The 17,419-nt window shown below is 45.1% G+C and overlaps 3 protein-coding genes across 4 annotated transcripts; all 3 read left to right on the top strand.

Annotated features, from left to right (window-relative positions):
* Positions 1-3,353: 3,353 nt before the first annotated feature.
* LOC145705789 (ATPase MORC2B-like) lies at positions 3,354-6,787 on the top strand. Its single transcript, XM_081783275.1, has 12 exons — positions 3,354-3,486; positions 3,545-3,640; positions 3,688-3,913; positions 3,963-4,140; positions 4,200-4,378; positions 4,421-4,606; positions 4,741-5,093; positions 5,159-5,309; positions 5,353-5,466; positions 5,632-6,042; positions 6,092-6,358; positions 6,404-6,787. Exons 1-12 carry the CDS (start codon positions 3,380-3,382, stop codon positions 6,584-6,586), a joined length of 2,451 nt encoding a protein of 816 aa, XP_081639401.1. The 5' UTR covers positions 3,354-3,379; the 3' UTR covers positions 6,587-6,787.
* Positions 6,788-6,799: 12 nt separating this feature from the next.
* LOC145705788 (uncharacterized) lies at positions 6,800-12,438 on the top strand. Of its 2 annotated transcripts, XM_081783274.1 has the most exons (10): positions 6,800-7,036; positions 7,077-7,860; positions 7,940-10,586; positions 10,633-11,083; positions 11,129-11,392; positions 11,435-11,503; positions 11,548-11,743; positions 11,790-12,089; positions 12,135-12,264; positions 12,309-12,438. In XM_081783274.1, the coding sequence occupies exons 1-10, from the start codon at positions 6,826-6,828 to the stop codon at positions 12,363-12,365; spliced, it is 5,109 nt and encodes a 1,702-aa protein (XP_081639400.1). In that variant the 5' UTR covers positions 6,800-6,825; the 3' UTR covers positions 12,366-12,438. The 2 variants fall into 2 exon arrangements, with proteins under 2 accessions (XP_081639400.1, XP_081639399.1); XM_081783273.1 differs by having other exon boundaries at positions 10,633-11,392.
* A 77-nt stretch (positions 12,439-12,515) lies between these two features.
* On the top strand, positions 12,516-17,327 carry LOC145701657 (phosphoinositide 3-kinase regulatory subunit 4-like). The gene is made up of 9 exons (XM_081778871.1): positions 12,516-12,698; positions 12,739-13,363; positions 13,405-13,727; positions 13,768-14,072; positions 14,113-14,468; positions 14,513-14,869; positions 14,924-16,735; positions 16,779-17,126; positions 17,167-17,327. Exons 2-9 carry the CDS (start codon positions 13,034-13,036, stop codon positions 17,230-17,232), a joined length of 3,897 nt encoding a protein of 1,298 aa, XP_081634997.1. The 5' UTR covers positions 12,516-12,698; positions 12,739-13,033; the 3' UTR covers positions 17,233-17,327.
* Positions 17,328-17,419: the final 92 nt, after the last annotated feature.

Raw genomic sequence — 17,419 nt, 5'->3', positions numbered from 1 at the left:
CTGTTTATTCAATTCAGTCAGGGACAGGGCGAAGCCGACCCGAAGGGGAGGCAACGCCTGTTTATTCAATTCAGTCAGGGACAGGGCGAAGCCGACTCGAAGGGGAGGCAACGCCTGTTTATTCAAATCAGTCAGGGACAGGGCGAAGCCGACCCGAAGGGGAGGCCACGCCTGTTTATTCAATTCAGTCAGGGACAGGGCGAAGCCGACCCGAAGGGGAGGCCACGCCAGTTTATTCAATTCAGTCAAGGACAGGGCGAAGCCGACCCGAAGGGGAGGCCACGCCTGTTTATTCAATTCAGTCAGGGACAGGGCGAAGCCGACCCGAAGATCCAGGCGGATTTTGCTATATTCGCTCTCCCCGGACACATTTAAAATAATTTAATTCATATGCGTCTAAGGTCCCTAGTTAATTTATAGAAATTCCAACCTTGCTCTCACAATATGCGATTAAGTATAAATGAACACGATTTCTTGGACGAAGATAGCTTGACCATAGTGTCTAGATAAATTAATTCTTTCTATTACTTTTTTCTCGATGATAGTGTTAGTAACTCGCAAATGCGCCGTGATTCGTCGACGATCGGAAATAGGCCCCAGGCCCGAGATTCGCTCGACTCGCGAGAGCGCCCGCCCGGTCTGCGCTTAACTCTTCGAAGCAAGAAACTCGGGCTTAAATCAATTTTAATATTCTCAGATTTTAAATACTGCCCTGTACGTCCAGATTCTACAATCCTGCAATAAAATCGACATAAAGAATAATTTCTCAGCCTCGTCAATGATTTTAAACCGCGGTGCAATGTAGTTGAGTTTAATCTAAGATTAAGTTTAGGGTTATAAGCTTAGCATTTATTGTAGTCAGAAAAAGGAGAGAGTTAGCGAAGCTAATAACACTAGCATCGAGCACGAGAGAGAATAACTGACTTAATTTTACAAACGGGCGTGGCCTCTCTTTTGGGTCAGCTACATTCTCTCTCTGATTGAATCGAATAACTCGGCGTGGCCTCCCTTCGGGTCGGCTTCGCCCTGTCCCTGACTGAATTGAATGAAAAGCATGGCCTCCCCTTCGGGTCGGCTTCGCCCTGTCCCTGACTGAATTGAATTAACAGGCATGGCCTCCCCTTCGGGTCGGCTTTGCCCTGTCCCTGACTGAATTGAATAAACAGGCGTTGCCTCCCCTTCGGGTCGGCTTCGCCCTGTCCCTGACTGGATTGAATAAACAGACATGGCCTCCCCTTCGGGTCGGCTTCGCCCTGTCCCTGACTGAATTGAATCAACTGGCGTGGCCTCCCCTTCGGGTCGGCTTCGCCCTGTCCCTGACTGGATTGAATAAACAGGCATGGCCTCCCCTTCGGGTCGGCTTCGCCCTGTCCCTGACTGGATTGAATAAACAGGCGTGGCCTCCCCTTCGGGTCGGCTTCGCCCTGTCCTTGACTGAATTGAATAAACTGGCGTGGCCTCCCCTTCGGGTCGGCTTCGCCCTGTCCTTGACTGAATTGAATAAACAGGCGTGGCCTCCCCTTCGGGTCGGCTTCGCCCTGTCCCTGACTGAATTCAATAAACAGGCGTGGCCTCCCCTACGGGTCGGCTTGGCCCCCTGCCTGACTGAATTGTATGTGCTTGCGTGTCTTTATCCCAGACAGATTCATTCCCAACAAGTTTACAAGCAGTTGGTCTTCCAGTTAGTGAGTCCTCCGGGAGGTCCTCCGGCGGAAAGCGGCGGAAGTTGGCCAAATGTGGCAATATGTGACCAAGCAAGGCTATTTATTTATTTTTTTTATATTGGTCTTCCAGCAGTTTGTCTTCCAGTAAGTGAGTCCTCCGGGAGGTTCTCCGGCAGAAAGCGGCCGAAGTTGGCCAAATGTGGCAATATGTGACCAAGCAAGGCTATTTATTTATTTTTTTTATATTGGTCTTCCAGCAGTTGGTCTTCCAGTAAGGAGGTCCTCCGGGAGGTCCTCCGGCAGAAAACGGCCGAAATTGGCCATAAGCGGCAATAACAAGCCAATCATAGCTCTTTATTTTATTTCTTTTTTGTTTTTAAATCTTGGTCTTCCACCAGCTTGTCTTCCATCAGAGGGGTCCTCCGGAAGGTCCTCCGGCACAAAGTGACCGAAGTTGACCTCAAGTGGCCATTTACTGACCGAGGAAGGTCATTTATTCATTTATTTTAATATTGGTCTTCCAGGAGGTCTTCCACCAGCGAAAGTCCTCCGCTCAGTGTTTTCCGACAAACAAGAAAGTTCCAAACTTTTGTTCATTCTAGGGATATGAGAGCGAGGCCGGAAGGTTTGAAGGTGGATTCTAGGGTAAAAAAGGGCGCTCTTTTCATTGGTTACCTCCGTTTTGCCTGAGGCAGAGGATTGTTTAACAAACTTGTGAAAATCCTCCGGCCCAAAATGAAAAATCGCCGATTTCGAGCCAAAACACGTGACCAACCCCTACTTTTTTTCCAGATTTGGAATCCCTGGGATCCAAGGAACAAGTAGAGGTGTCGAACTCGACGATTCAAAAGAGGGATGAAGACCCATGTCGGAACCTAAAGATCACTGTAGCTTTTACAAGTGATGAGGAGGAAACTGATGATGGCCGCGCTGGCGGAAATGCTTCAGATTCGGATGATATTCCCATTTTGGACTTGATTCGTACAGTAAGACATGATGAACCGATTGATATTTTGACGCTGCTGGAGATGGACGAACAGGTCAACCAGAACAAGAAAGATTCAAAAGGTAAAAAATGCTCATTCCAGAATCGCGATCGAAGAGGTCATTGAAACTTTCTAGATTTTATTTCAGCTGTCCGATATTTTCACGACTTTCTTCAGTCGATCACCGTAAGAGATTCGAGAGCTCGTATTTTTTAAAAAGCTAGATTTTTAAGGTAACGACTAACTTTTTTTTTTAATTATCATAAAAAGGGTTAACATCTGATAGAAAAAACAATCAGATTGGGTCGATTGGTACTTGTCAGAAATCGGCCTATCCGCTTGTTTGAGTTGTCAATTCCGGCAATCTACTCTTAGAGTCCCGATTTCGCGATGATCAGCTGCAGCGCGAGAGCGCGATTTTCCGTCCCTAAAGGAAAAAATAGCGCAGCGCTGATTGGCTTCTGTCCCAGCGCCTTGGCCAATTCGGCGCAAAAAACTGTGCGCGCCAATTTTACAAATTTCCCTTTTTTAGTATTCTGTCTGTTAGAGAAAAAGGCGTAGGAAATGAACCTACTGTATCGGCTACAGAGAACTTCCTTTTTAAAACTAAAATAGAAAAACATTGAAGAAAAGAGAGATTTTCATTAGAAGTAACTACCTGATTTGTACCTTGAAATCAAATTCATATCATTTTGATTTTCAGACAGCGAAGAGGAATTCTTTCGGGCGATGGAGTTGATTCCACGGGCGCGGTTGACAACTGCGTTTCTTGAGTCAAACGCGTCTACTCATGAGTCCGTCTTTGGAGCCATCGCTGAAATCGTCGACAATGCATAGTAAGTACACTCTTTTCTCCCCATTTCAATCGAATGTCACTGACTTATTTCTGTTCAGTGACTCTGGTTCCCCAAAACTCGAGATCGACATAAAAAGCGTGGAAGAAAACGAAAATCTTCAAGGAAAAAATTACATTTATTTCCGCGATCTAGGGTATGTCCCCTATCTGTAATCCTCTTTTCTACTCCTTTTTTTTCTAGCTGCGGAATGACGTCGAAAGAAATGTTCAACGTCATCGCTTATGGCTACTCGAGCAAGAACGACAACCCAGAAATGATCGGCATGTACGGCAACGGGTTAAAATCTGGCTCGATGAGAGTTGGAAACGACTGCCTCGTCTTGTCGATCAAAGATGACGAGCTCTCCGCACTCATGATCTCTCAAACATTCATTAAATCCTCTCATGCTGGATATGAGAATGAAAATGTAAGAGTTATCTCCTCTTCCAGTGCTAGAATGTCTCCTTTTTTTTCAGAACGAAGTAATCTGCCCTCTGCCGAGCTGGAAGATGGTCTACGAAAGCGACGGGTCGGTCAACTATCGCCCCATTTACGATCCATCAAAGCCAGAAAAAGACGAAAAGATGCGACACGAGACAGAAGTCGATCTTATCACGAGCTACTCGCCCTTCTCCAACGAGGAAACTCTTCTTGGTAAGAAACCTAGTTTTAGTCCTTTCTTTGAAGATTCTTCAAATAAAATTCCATTCTAGAGCAATTTTATGGCCTGGAAAGCCAAGGAACCATCATCATTCTTTACCAGCTCAACCTGAATGAAAGTGGCGAGCCAGAATTGAACGCTGAGCTGGACGACAACGACATTCACGATGTTGGAGATCATGGAAACGCGGCGAAATCTCTCAAAGAATACCTCTCAACCCTCTACCTCAAGGTGAATTCACGCTTTTTTCGTCTTTTTCATCATATTCTTAAGCCTAAGATGCAAGTCTTCCTCCGCGGCGAATTTATCCGCCCAACTCGAATCTACGATCTGATGTACGAAAGACGCAAATACAATCTTCCAAAGGGCAAATTCCGATCGACGGCTAAGTCTAAAATCGCAGACTTGACAGAGCAGAAAAAGAAGAAATTGAACAAGATCAAGAAAGTCAAATCTGAGGTAAGCACAGTAAACTTTTTTCCTTCGTACGAAACTTGGGCTTTTTTAAAGATAGTTCGCCGGAAACTAAACGAAATCTGATTAATCTTCTAAACTTACCCACGGATCTATAATCTTGATTAACTCATTTTCAGATCGCCACTTTGACGAAAGAAGGGTCCACCAACGCTAGCTCTCTCCAGCAAATTCGCAAGCTCAACATGACAGTCGACAAGTACGAGAGTGACATTCGCCGCTTCGACCTGGAAATCAAGCAAAAGGAAAAAATCTCCAATGTCACCGATTTCACCCTCACCCTCGGCTACAACATCCGCGAGCGACAAAAATCCGGGATCCGAATCTTCTCTAAAAATCGCCTCATCGTTGAAGTCGAAGGACCGGAAATGGCGAAATGGCCTCTTGGTGTTTTGGCGGCGGTGGATGTTCCAGCAGCGTTGATGCAGCCGAGCATGAGCAAGCAGCGATTCGCGGATGATAGAGAGTTTAGGTACGTTTGATTGTATGTTTATTACTTTATTGGTTGTTTTATGGAATGATCAATTTTGAATTCAGGACTCTTGTGAAGTTGTGCCAAGATCGCGCGCACGATTACCACAAGCGAATCAAAATCGAGTTCGAGCAGTGGTGCCAGTTCGGCTACCCCACCAGCGATCCATTGTGCGAGAGACAGGAAACCCAGGCGACAAACCGGGCGGTTGAGAAGGTAAAAAGCACTTCTCGACCTACTCTTTTCAACATTTTTAAAGGCTCAACCTCCATTTTTCCGGTGCACGAGAGATGACTGCGGCAAGTTCCGAAAAGTCAATAATCCAGACGATGCGAATCCTGCCTATTTCATCTGCATGGATTTGACCGATCCTGTAAGTACTCTCAGTCAAGCGTTGGTCAAGCCATTCTTGTCACCCAGAAGTAAATCCCACTTTGTGTGTGCGAGCCAAGTGCTAATTTCTAGCGACTTTCTTATTACTTTGTAAAGAGAATTTTCTTAACCAAAGATATTTATGTTTATTTATTATTTCGTTCAGAAATACAACAGCTGCAAAAACGCCGAAGAAGTCATCACAACGAAATCGCTCGAGATGTTGCCCGTAATCAAAAAGGAATCGCGCGATGTCGAAGAAGTCGCCGTTTCTCCCGAGCGTCGAAAAATCCAACGGCCATCTGCCAAGACAAGCGAAAACGGCAACGGCGCTACGACAAGTGCGAGTGGAAAAGCACCGCCAGTGATTCGCGACGCACCGATTCAGAACCGAGGTCGAATTATTTCGGATTCTGAGGACGACGAGCCTATTGTCAGAAAGAGAAACTTGAGAAAGAGACGCTCTGGACATGGGCCAGTAGGAGCAGAGGTGACTTCTGGCTTTGATCGACACAGAGCAGTGATTGGTGACAGCTCGGAAGAAGACAACAGCGATTATGGAGGAAAGAGCCCACCGGTGAGTCTGCCTTGATTCCAAAAAGGTTTTACTGACCCTTTTTCTGTAGCCAAAGCGCCGGCATCGCAAAGAATCGGAGGAAAACTTCGAGGAGCGTTTGCTAGAACTCGAGCGCACTGTTGAAAAAGAAAAGGCTGCACGAGAGAGAGTAGAGAAGAGAGAGAAGGAGTACATGAAAAAGCTCCATCAAACGGTGAAGAATTTCTTCCCGTCAAGCTGGAGGGACAAGCCCGGCCTATGCCACAAGGATATCGACTCCTGGAATCTTGATGAATTCAAGGAGAAGGAGGATGCGTGGCGAAAGGCTTACACCTTGGTAAGAGGCCATTCCTATCAGTTACACAACTAACTAATTGTTCAGGACCTGAAAGACACGATGGCCCGAGCAGGGAAGAAAAAAGTAGCAACTGCGAAACGCGAACTGCTCAGAGAAGTCTTCGATCTCATTCAATCCACCAGCGATCAAAAAGAGCTGATTCAAAAAATCAAGGGCGTGGACAACAAGATCGGCGAGGAGATCAAAAAATATAGCAAAAACAAATAATTCATAATAATGCTATCACATGTTTCCCAAATAAGACCTAACTACTGCCATAATTCTATTGCTTCTTGCTCCATTTTTATACGATATTATTCCCAAATTTTCCCACGCAAAGGTTGAAATTAAAAAGCTAATATTCTTACACTGATAAAAAGATATGTGCCTGAGACCTTCACACTCGAAAAAAAAATCTTCTAGTTCAAACTCTAGCGTTGCTAAAGCCCGTATTCTTTTTAGATTGAATGGAAGCTATCAATGCAACATTGCGTAGGACGCCGGACATTGTAAATTTAAAGTCGTGCACGCTCGCGACATCGAAATCGGATAAAAATCAAAAGAGCTTCATATGTGGGAAGTATGTGATCCAGTATGACGAGGATTCAAAAGTGCGACTGTTTCTTTCAAAGAATGGTTCCTGTCTTAGAACCATTACACTGCCAGGAAGGATAACAGGTGTGTAAACTCCTAGACTGTTCTATTAAGAAATTCTTAGTAATCGAGCCATGGGAAGATGAAAAAATCATCTTCTGCGCCTTCGAGAGTAGAAAAACCGACCACTGTGGGGAAGTGCACCTGCTCTCATTGAACAAATCGTTGACGGCGATCCGAAAATTCAAAATAAGCTCCGAAACCGTCACTCACATTCGCCCCGTTTTCCTTCGCCCAACGCTGTCTCACAAAGCTGCCCTTCATCCAGATCTGATCGACTTCCACGGACTTGCTGTTTTCGCAACCAGTTCTGGAAACATCCTCTTTGTCGATTTAAATATCGGTGAAGATCATCGTATGTCTCCTGCGCTCACAGACTTGGAATACCTGGACGTAGACGTCATTTCAGAAGTAAGAAACGATCTCTACAAATCCGACTCCTGCCCAGCTGTCTTCGAGGGAAACCATCGTAGATCGCAAGACGCGGCCATTTCCACACTCACAGTCGCTGTCCAACAGTCACTACTGCTAATAGGCTACGAGGACGGAGTTGTGAGCTTTTACGCGCTGAAAGAAATGAGGTCGATCCACGAGAGTCCAAATGAAGACGAAGAGTACGGCGTCATCAATCGGATCATCATCCAAGAGCCTGGAAACGACCCGAAGAAAGTGTGCTACATGTGGCAGTGCTCGCAGTTAGACGAGCAGGTGCAGCTAGAGATGTTTGCGTTGGAATTTCGAAGGCGGCATCCGACGAAAATTGAAGAAAAGGAAAGGAGGATGTTTTACGATGAGTTGGTGAGCGTCGGACATAGATTCTCGTTTTGGCAACAGGGAAAACTCACAAGGTAAGTGATTCTTACTAAGAATAGATTTCTCTCTTCTTTGATTCGAGTCTCAAATAGTTTTTAACATTATTTTCTCTAGCGCCTTTGCCGTCGAAAACTTCCACGAGCATCCATCTGATTCCGATAGTTGGGAAGATGCAGATATTTATGCCACTCCCAGCGAGAGCTACGTATTTTTCGGCGTCGAGGAAGACAAATTCCGCATTTACATGTTCGAGCTCAATGGATACTACAACGCGCGCTGTCCTGCGAGTTTGGGATCAAAGTCGAAATGGGATCGTCGATTCTTTTCAATTCTCAACATTTCGGTTGAAAAGCCAGAGGACATCAGAATCCAGTCGAAGTTTCTGAAACATTTCGAGTGCTCCGACCGCGGTGGGCCGCTGATGATGACCGAATGCCACGTGGAGGATCCGACGGAGCCTGAGAGCATAACATTCACACTGGACGCGATCATCGACAATTTCTACGAAGAGAACATCGTCCATAGTCGGCAAAACACGGCGCTAAGGCTACTCAAGAAGCTCGGAAACATGGAGGAGTCGGCTAACGAGGTTCACAAAGAGCTTGAGTTTGCGCGACTGACGCTGAATCAAGTAAAAAAGATCAGTGGAGGCTACAAGGATACGTATTCGATAATGGACGCCATTACGAACTTGTCTTACGATGAAAAGGTCGACAGTATCCTCACCAGCGCGCTGTATTTTGGTCATCTTGACGACTTGACTAAATTCTATGGCGAATCTGCAACAGATAATGAAAAGTCAAAGGCATATCTGTGGGGCAAAGAGAACATAAAGCGCATCAAGAAGCGATTCAACAAGCTCATCGCGATACTGTACGTTCCTGTAATGCGAACTGAGCAACGATTCAACAGGCGAGAAACTTGGAAGCAGCTAAAAGTTATCGAGCAGCTTTTCTTCGATCTTCATCGATTCTACTTGACGATTTCGAACGCTGAAGATTATTTGACACGAGGTTGCCAAATCAATCAAAAGTATGCAGATGTCCTCGCTTTTCTCGTGAAAAGCTCTATGTTGCCCGAAACTGAGGATCGCTCCAACTTCGGCTGGAACTACGAATGCATCAGGAACATTTACGGCAGACATCGAAACGGCAAAGAAGACGCGCTAATGATCGATTTGGTCGTCAAAATGGTTGAAAAAGTGGCTCATTGTGAGTTGGAGACTTGGAATAAAGCGATGCAGTACCCTCCGCAGTCGCTGAAGTGCATCATCGACCTGATTTTAAACATTGACGTGCGTCCTGTCATCACTGGATCACTTCTGTGCTACGCGATTCTTGATATCCTGCGGACAAATGATCTGACCAAGAATGAAGCGCCGGTGGAAGATCAAATCTTTGCGGTGCTCAACGCACTCGGCATGAATCGTAAACTCGTCAAATACATTCAGGCCTGCTGGTTCTTAGATAATGGCTACTACAAAGAGGCCGTGAACTCTTTCAACAGCGGGTTAGCCGAGCCAATTGTCTTCACTCACCACTGGACGCGCATTTGCTCGATTTTGCTCGAAAATGACCACGTCAAAGAAGCCTTTGCGATCTCTTCAATTCACACGCCAGAATGGAGCTCCTCAGCGGAACTGCTTGAGATCACCTACCTAAGGATCGACATTTACTTGGCGAACAAACTTGTTTTCGAATGCGTCCGATGTATTCAACAAACGAGAGCCGAGGATCCTTCACTGGACTGGGAAAACGCCTTCATTTACATGGTCAAACATGCCCGAGCACAGGGACTTCTCAGAGAACTATTCAGCTGCCAGCTCTCTTACGAAGAACAGCAGCTTGTTTTTCAAGGATCTCCAGATGATCAGTCGACTTCTTTGTATAGAAAGCTTCTCAGCTTTTCATCGCCGATGCCAGTAAAGCCTACTCTCAAAGGAACGCCCCACCCGCTCTCAAGAAAAAGACTCCAAACTCCCACCAAGGCATATTTCAGCCCCATGATGCGCGATCGAAGAAACTCATCGATCTTCCAGGAAAAAGACGACATCGCACAGGCCCTCTTTTCGTCGCCCAGTGTATTGCAAATGAAAAACCTGATTCAAGAGCCGAATTCATACGAGCAACTCACTTTGCCTCCAAAGCCAGTTCAGAGCTCTCTGACCAACTCTCAGAAATCCGAGCGCGAGGATCGAGTCCGTCCAATACGATTCAAGTCAGAATCTTCAATGGAATGCTCCGGTCTTGATGTTTCTATGGCCAGTACGTCTTCTGAATCAGCTGTCGAAAAAGCAGTTGAATCAAATATCTCGACAGAGGGAACTGACTCTCACCAGTCTGGCTGCATCTTCCCCGATTCCCACTCGCAAGAGAAGGCTCCGATTGAAATTATCGACGAAAGCGAAGACGAAGGTGTTCTTCAAACATCTCTTGACAAGGAGATTGATCAGAACAACGCTTCTGTCTACGATACACCCGATGTGTCGATGCTCCGACCTGACAGTGTCAACTCTAACAAATCTGAAACGGTCGCTGTTCAGGATGAATCTTCGAGAAGTTCCAATGGAACTACTGGTGCTGTAACCATCGACGTCTCTAGCGTGAACCAGCATCAAGAAAAGCAAGAATCGCAAGAAAAAGCTGCTGAGAATGGCTCGGAATCGGAAGAAGCCGAAGTGCTGGATCAAATTCAAAAGGGTCCGACTGACTCAGATTTGGAAGAGAATCCATCAATTATCGCCATTCCAGAGATGGTCAAGGTAGGACGAATTTTGATTTGATTCTTTTCTAACATATTTGTTGTAGAACCCGGATGTCGAAAGAGTCGGAGCAGAATTACGAAAAGATACGTCGATGGATGGTGATCGCATGACTGTTTCTGATACCGAAAGCATGGCACAAGAAGATCATCTGCTCCTGAGGCGACATACCGTCCACATGAGCGCTTCTCAGCCTTTGAAAGTTGTGGAAGAAATGAAGGAAGACCAAAATGAGAAAAAGAAAGACGCGGAGGCGGAAATTGAGAAGGTCGAAGAGGAGGAAGAGCAAACCGGGCCAGTCACACCACCGAACGATAAGAAATATGCAAATATGAGCCAAAACTTTGAGCAAGAACTAGCTGAAGTCGTTGAGAAAGAAGTCGAGTCATTCGAAGTGGTCGGAAAAGAGAATGATCGGCCAGACATCCCTGAAGAAGAGCCTTTCGTCGAGGTTGAAATGGTTCAAGAGCCGGTGGTGCAACAAGAGCCTGTAAAACGTAAGAAAAAGTTGTCAACGGGAATTGAAGGTGTCACGTATCTAGAATCATCGTGTGACGAGGATGAAATCGTACCTGATAGCGAGATGCCAGCTTTGGAGCCGGTCTTGGAGATGCCAGAGGAAGAAACAGTTGCGGAGAAAGAAAGTCACGACTTACCCGCTCCTGACGAAGAAGGAAAAGCGGTTGACGATGAAGTCGCTGAACTAACTAAAGCCGATGAAGATTATTTCAACCCTGTTGATCAGCAATCGGCATTGACGAAATCTGAACTTCTTCAGAAACTTAACGAGCTTGAGGACGCTGAACGTAAGAACGCATCCGAGATTTTCAAAACTAACTTTCATTTAGCCGGAGATCTGCGAAAGCTTCACAAAGTTTTCTTCAACAAGATGGCAGTCGTTTCGAAAACTACCAGAGGTAATCATGCGTTTTTATGATTCGATTTGTAACTCTTCTTCTAGCGACGTATGAGAAGAAAATCCGAAAACACATCGAAGACAGGCTGGCCGAAATCGCTCCTGGAGCAGCTCAAAGTAGCAGATCATCAAGCCGTGCAAGCACTAGCTCGAGAAAGCGAGGAACTACTCCAAAGCCCGTCGAAAAGCAAAAGAAGGCTGCGGCGACTCCAAAGAAATCAAAGTCCTCACCGCCGTCCAGGTAACTCTTAAAACCATCATTTCTTTTTTATTACCGTTGTTTTTAGAGTTGACACGCCGCTAAGACGCTCCTCACGAATCAGAAACAAGTCTGAATCTGATATGTCTGGAAACGAATCGGATGCTTCTGTCAGTTCCGTCGGCTCAGCTCGGTCTAACAAGTCGACAAAATCAACTGGCTCTCGTGCTAGTCGTCGGACTAGAAAGCCTTCTGCTGCGAAAGCACTCACGCTCAAGCCCGTTCCTGAGAACGAAGAGCCTCTCTTTTCCCCTCCACGGGCTCTGAGCAAGAGCCAGCCGAAAGACGGCGACCAAGAAAACGTCGAGCCCATTCCCTTTTCGTTTTCGTAAGTGTCCTCTTCCTTGATTTCATTTAACCAAATGCCTTTCAGAACCCCTAGTAAGCGCGGAAGAAAGCGTTCAGTCGATGATCTCGAGGATGCTGCGCAATCGCCCGCCAAGGCACCTCGAAAATCAGCCTCGCAACCCGTCACCAGTGAGCTCGTTGCAAATGAACCTACGGTAGGCAAAACAAAGTTTGTTAACCTTTAGCTTTTATTCTTCAGACGCCGCTGAGACGAAGCTCAAGGTCCCGACGAGGCTCTTCCCGCTCACAAAACTAATTTATGCTCACTTAGAACACATTTTACATAGCACTGCCTTTTGAATCTTCGAAATAAATAATCACAGATTCACTTTAAAAATCCTTATTGAAGAAATTCGCGAACTTCGCAGATTCTTCTAGACATGTGTCTCATCCCTTGCTCTTTTTTCTTTGATTGAGAAAAATATTGAGCAGAATAAGGAACTCATAAAGTCTTCGCCCGTCTACGCTTTCTGTCTTGACTGGCGATATTTTGACGAAAATGAGAAGCAGGAAACCCCAGCTGAAGTGAGCAAGAAACTCGAGCTTCCTTTCGATATGATTATCTTGTCCGATTGCATTTACTATGAACGTAAGGACTCGTATTTTAACTATAACTGACTCATATTTAGCTGCTGTGAATTGGCTGTTTTTGACACTAGAATCGCTTGCCAAAGAAAACTGCGAGATCTTCATGTCCATGGAGTATCGGCCAGAAAAGGTCCCGCTGGTGAAAGAATTCTTCCAGAAAATGAAAAACGCAGGCTTCAAAATGTCGATCGAAAAAGAAAATGTTCCAAAAGAACTGCGATGCGATGACATTGACATTTTTAAATTTGTTCGATAACTTTGCAATACAATTTTATTCTTAATTATTTCTTTCACTTTGCATTCTTTAGATAATGAAATTGAATCTTTTGTAAAAAAATGGGAAATCAACTAACGGGCCTTTCTCCTTCCCAAACTCAACCGATCGAGCATTATCTCCAACACTACCTTCCAAATGTGATTTGGTCGAAATGCTCAATCAAGAGTCACATGGGCTCGACCCGATTTATGAAAGTTGCGAAGCTTGAGCACGAGGTGGAGAGAGAAATCGTAGTAAAGATATTCGTCGCGCCAGAGAAACAAGATGTCGACCTGGAACAATATGGAGAGAAGATCAGAGAAGTGGCCAAAGAGCTCGACGAGTTTACTAACTGCTTGCCGTGGGCACTGGTGCTTTCAACGGAACATGTTGGGTTTCTCATCAGACAGGTAAGAAAATCAGATTTCGATTTTTCATCAAAAATTTCAAGCATATGTCTCGATCGCTCTACGATCGTCTCTCCATGCGACCATTTCTGACGATGGAAGAAAAAAGTTGGATCACGTATCAGCTGATAAACGCTCTCGCGAATATCCACTCGAAAAACATCGTTCACGGCGATTTGAAGTGCGAAAATGTTCTACTGACCCAAGACGACTGGCTTGTTTTGGCGGACTTTGCCCATTTCAAGCCTTGTAACTTGCCTGTAGATAATCCAGCCGACTTCACTTACTTTTTCGACACCTCGAGAAGAAGAGCAGCGTGTCTAGCACCGGAGAGGTTTTTAACAAAAGACAATGCGTGTTCTGAAAGGTTTGAATTTCCGATTGAAACTATCGCATCAATTAATTAGAAACGAGATAACCGCTGAAATGGACATCTTTTCTGCTGGTTGCATCATTGCTGAAATCTTCCAAGACGGGAATCCCCTCTTTTCATACGGGGATCTCCTTTCATTTGTGGAAGGAAAAGCGCCGAATCTATCAAACATCCCAGATGGCTACAGGGAGATGGTCCAGTCGATGATCAAGAGATGCCCAAATGATCGACCAACAGCGCAGGATTTGTTGTTTTCAGACATCTTTCCCGCCAGTTTTAATGGATTCTTGTTCAAGAAAATGACGGCCTATAAAGACAGGGAGAAACATCAGTCAAAAGGTAAACTTTATCTCAATCCTCAAGCACGAAAGAATTCTAGGAACGCGAGGAGACGATGTCATTCGCCGCCTGAAAACCGACCTGAAAGATTTTCTCTCAAAGCTTTCCCGGGAAACACTCGTCATCCCTCTCAATCTCATCCTTTCCGCCATCCGCAGCTGTGATTTTCACCAGTCTTGGTTCGATGGATTCGATATTCTGGTGCAAATGTCGACGAAACTCGACTGTGTGATTGTTTTGGAGAGAATCATGCCAACTCTATTGAAATTTACAAGAGAAAGCGACTCGAGATTGAGAGCTGCTTCTTTGACTGCCTTGCATCAGATAGTTTTGAACTTGGATACTGCCGGACTGAGTGAACAAATTTGCGAACAAAACGCAGAATATTTATTGAAGGTAACTAAAAAAGTCAACTTCTGAACCTCAAAAAATAATTTTAGGACTTGAAAGATCTCGCCAACGATGACATGTTTCATGTGAAGCGTGTTTATGCAAAATACATCGGAACGTTTGGCCGCTTTTGCTACCTTCTCTCGAAGCGATGCGAAGATGATCATGTCTCTGAAACCGTAAGAACCGTCATCAACGATTGCGTTACAAATGTCATGACGGACGATTCCGCCGAAATCAACCGGGAGTTCCTTCACAGTTCGGTGATAGAGCTTGCCGAAGTGTTGGGCGCAACGAATATCGGAGATACAATTTTGAAGCACATGATTACCTATTTGAATAAAAATCATTCCTGGATGCTCAGAGCGGAAATGTACAATTCTCTGCCAAAAGTATTGAAGGAAAAGGTTTAATTACATTTCAAAAAAGATAAATTGAATAAAAAATCAAACCTGAAATAGTCGATCGGACTCTCCGGCGATTTAGTCGACGTTCTCCGTGGGCCGATTCAAGAAGGCCTCACCGATTCCGAAGATCCAGTCATCCTCGCCGCTTTGAAATGCTTCACCTGTTTGGTAGAAGCTGGACTCATGTCGAAAAGCCTTACTCTTGATGTTGCTCATCGCGTGACTCCTTTTCTTCTTCATCCAAACTCGGCAATTATGCTCACAGCTGCCCGATTCTTCGTCACTCTTGGTCAGATTATGAATACAGCAGAGAAGATGGTTAAACTGGTTCCAGTCATTTCGAAGTTTTTGAAAAAGAAAAATCACGCAGCGTTGAATTCCCTTCAGACGTTCTTGACGTTCCTTCGTCCACCTCTATCAAGACTTGTTTACGAGCAAATAATATCCAGTTCATTCTCAAGAGAGTTGATAAAGCTTCTAAGAGACTATCCTCATCACGAGCTAGATGAGCTGGAAGATCTCGTCAATTCCGAAGCTCTGGATGAATTTCTCAAGGACACATCGAACTCTTCGAGCTCCTGGGAACTCGGTCAAAAGAGAAGAAAATTCGCAAGTCTCCTCAGCCGATTGAATCAGATTCCGATGACAGGGACTGATCGAGAAGCGCTTGAACTTATGTCAACCTTGCTCGAAACCCGTCACCTGAAAAATCAAGCTCGAACGCCGATGAAAACGACTTCTGGCGTCATTTATCTGGACGAAGTCGAAGGAGAGCGACAACGAAGACCATCTCGAAGCATGGGCTCCGGGAAGATCAGAAATGTCGCCCATTTGAAAGTCGAGCTGAGTAAAAATGAGAAAGAAAAGAACGTCCTCGACAAGAAAATCCTCTGGGCAACCTCTTACTTCGAACATAACTTGCCAAAGAAGGAAGAAATAAAGAAAGAAGGCACAAAAGTGATTAAACGCTATTCGAACTCGAAGATTGCTCTACGAGAAATCGTGTACGAGAAGCGAAAGGAAATCAGAGATCAGTTTGAGGAAGATCTATTGGACGTTTCTGACGAGAATTTCGACGGTTTTGATGGAAGTTCAAACGACCAGTGGCTTCCACAAGGTCGTCTTGTTGGGCACATCCAGGAGCATACCGGCTCCATTAACGAAATCACTGTCAATCCAAAGTGTTCATTCATGTGTTCAGCTGGAAACGACGGCTTTGTAAAAACGTGGTCGATCGATCAATTCTGGAATTATTCCAATCCTTCTGAAGCGTTGAAATCGAAGAACCAGTGGCGCCCGGACTCCGAAATGGCGATCAAAAGAGTCCAATTTTGCGACAATTCTAAAATCGCCATAGTCGCGCAGAAAGAAAAGCCAGACTCTTTATCGACCGGCAGTATTTGCTACTCAGACATTGAAATGTTCAAGACTCCTCTATGGAATAAAGTCATTGACGCGAAATATGGAATCGTCACTGATCTTTGCACGACGCAATCGGACAAGGGGCAGATTTTTGCGGCCACCTCTGCCGGACAGATCTTGTCGCTCGACCCGAGGAGTAAACATACAGTATCTCAGTCGTACGAGCTCGAACATGACGTGCGTCTTGGTGGCTTGACTTCAATTTGTTCCGATAAGCGACAACAATGGCTTGCTGCAGCGACTGCTCGAGGATCTGTCGTTGTGTGGGACTTGAGGTATCAACTGAGAGTGATCAACTTTCAAGCGGCAGAGAGGAAGATTCAGAAGATTCTTCCAGTACCTGGGACACAGTGTGAAGTGGCTATTAGCATCGATATGAATAACGATGTCGGCATTTGGAGCTTGAACTCTGGATTCAGGCAAAAAGCATTTTGGTCCGCCAAGGTAATAAGCTACAGAAGTATCATGTCTACAGAATTCCATTTAGGGTATCCCTCCTTTAACCACTACAGTGCACAGCGGTTACTCTGCAACTTCCATGGTCTTTTCTCCAAGCGGCGGGGTTCTTTTCACCGGTGGTAGTGATATGCGAATTCGTGGGTGGAATCTTGCCGATGCCAAGAAATCAAGAATGGTGGTTAATTCGGCCAGTTCTCAAGCGGAGGGCCATCGCTACGATGTCACATATTCCGAGAGAAAGCTCGAAGGAATCGAACTGATAGAAGAAAACAGGGATAACATCGTCCAAGTAGCGCTAGAAGAATCAGACTGGGGACTGATCGGTCCACCACCGGGTCACTGGGATGTCATTTCTTCATTACAGTACATTTCAAAGGTAAAGAAAGTCTATCATCAAGATCTCATCATATGTTCAGAGTCAAACGGGCGACAAACTTCTGGCATCAGCTTCCCGCGATGGCTGCATAAAATTGTGGAAATAAAAACAAAATTCATTCTCATTCAAAAACTGTTCATAAAAAGTTCTACGTCATATTTACTTCATTCTCAAATAAGGATAAACTATTAATAAATTATTCGACCTTCAAAACAAAGTCAAAGAAGAGTTTTCGCTGAAAACCTTTCCCTTATTCAAAATTCTCAATTAATCAAAGAAAAAAATCGAAGGCA

Source organism: Oikopleura dioica, chromosome PAR (assembly GCF_907165135.1).
Source record: "Oikopleura dioica chromosome PAR, OKI2018_I68_1.0, whole genome shotgun sequence".
Classification (NCBI taxonomy): Eukaryota; Metazoa; Chordata; class Appendicularia; order Copelata; family Oikopleuridae; genus Oikopleura; species Oikopleura dioica.
This window is presented reverse-complemented; position numbering and strand designations above follow the sequence as displayed.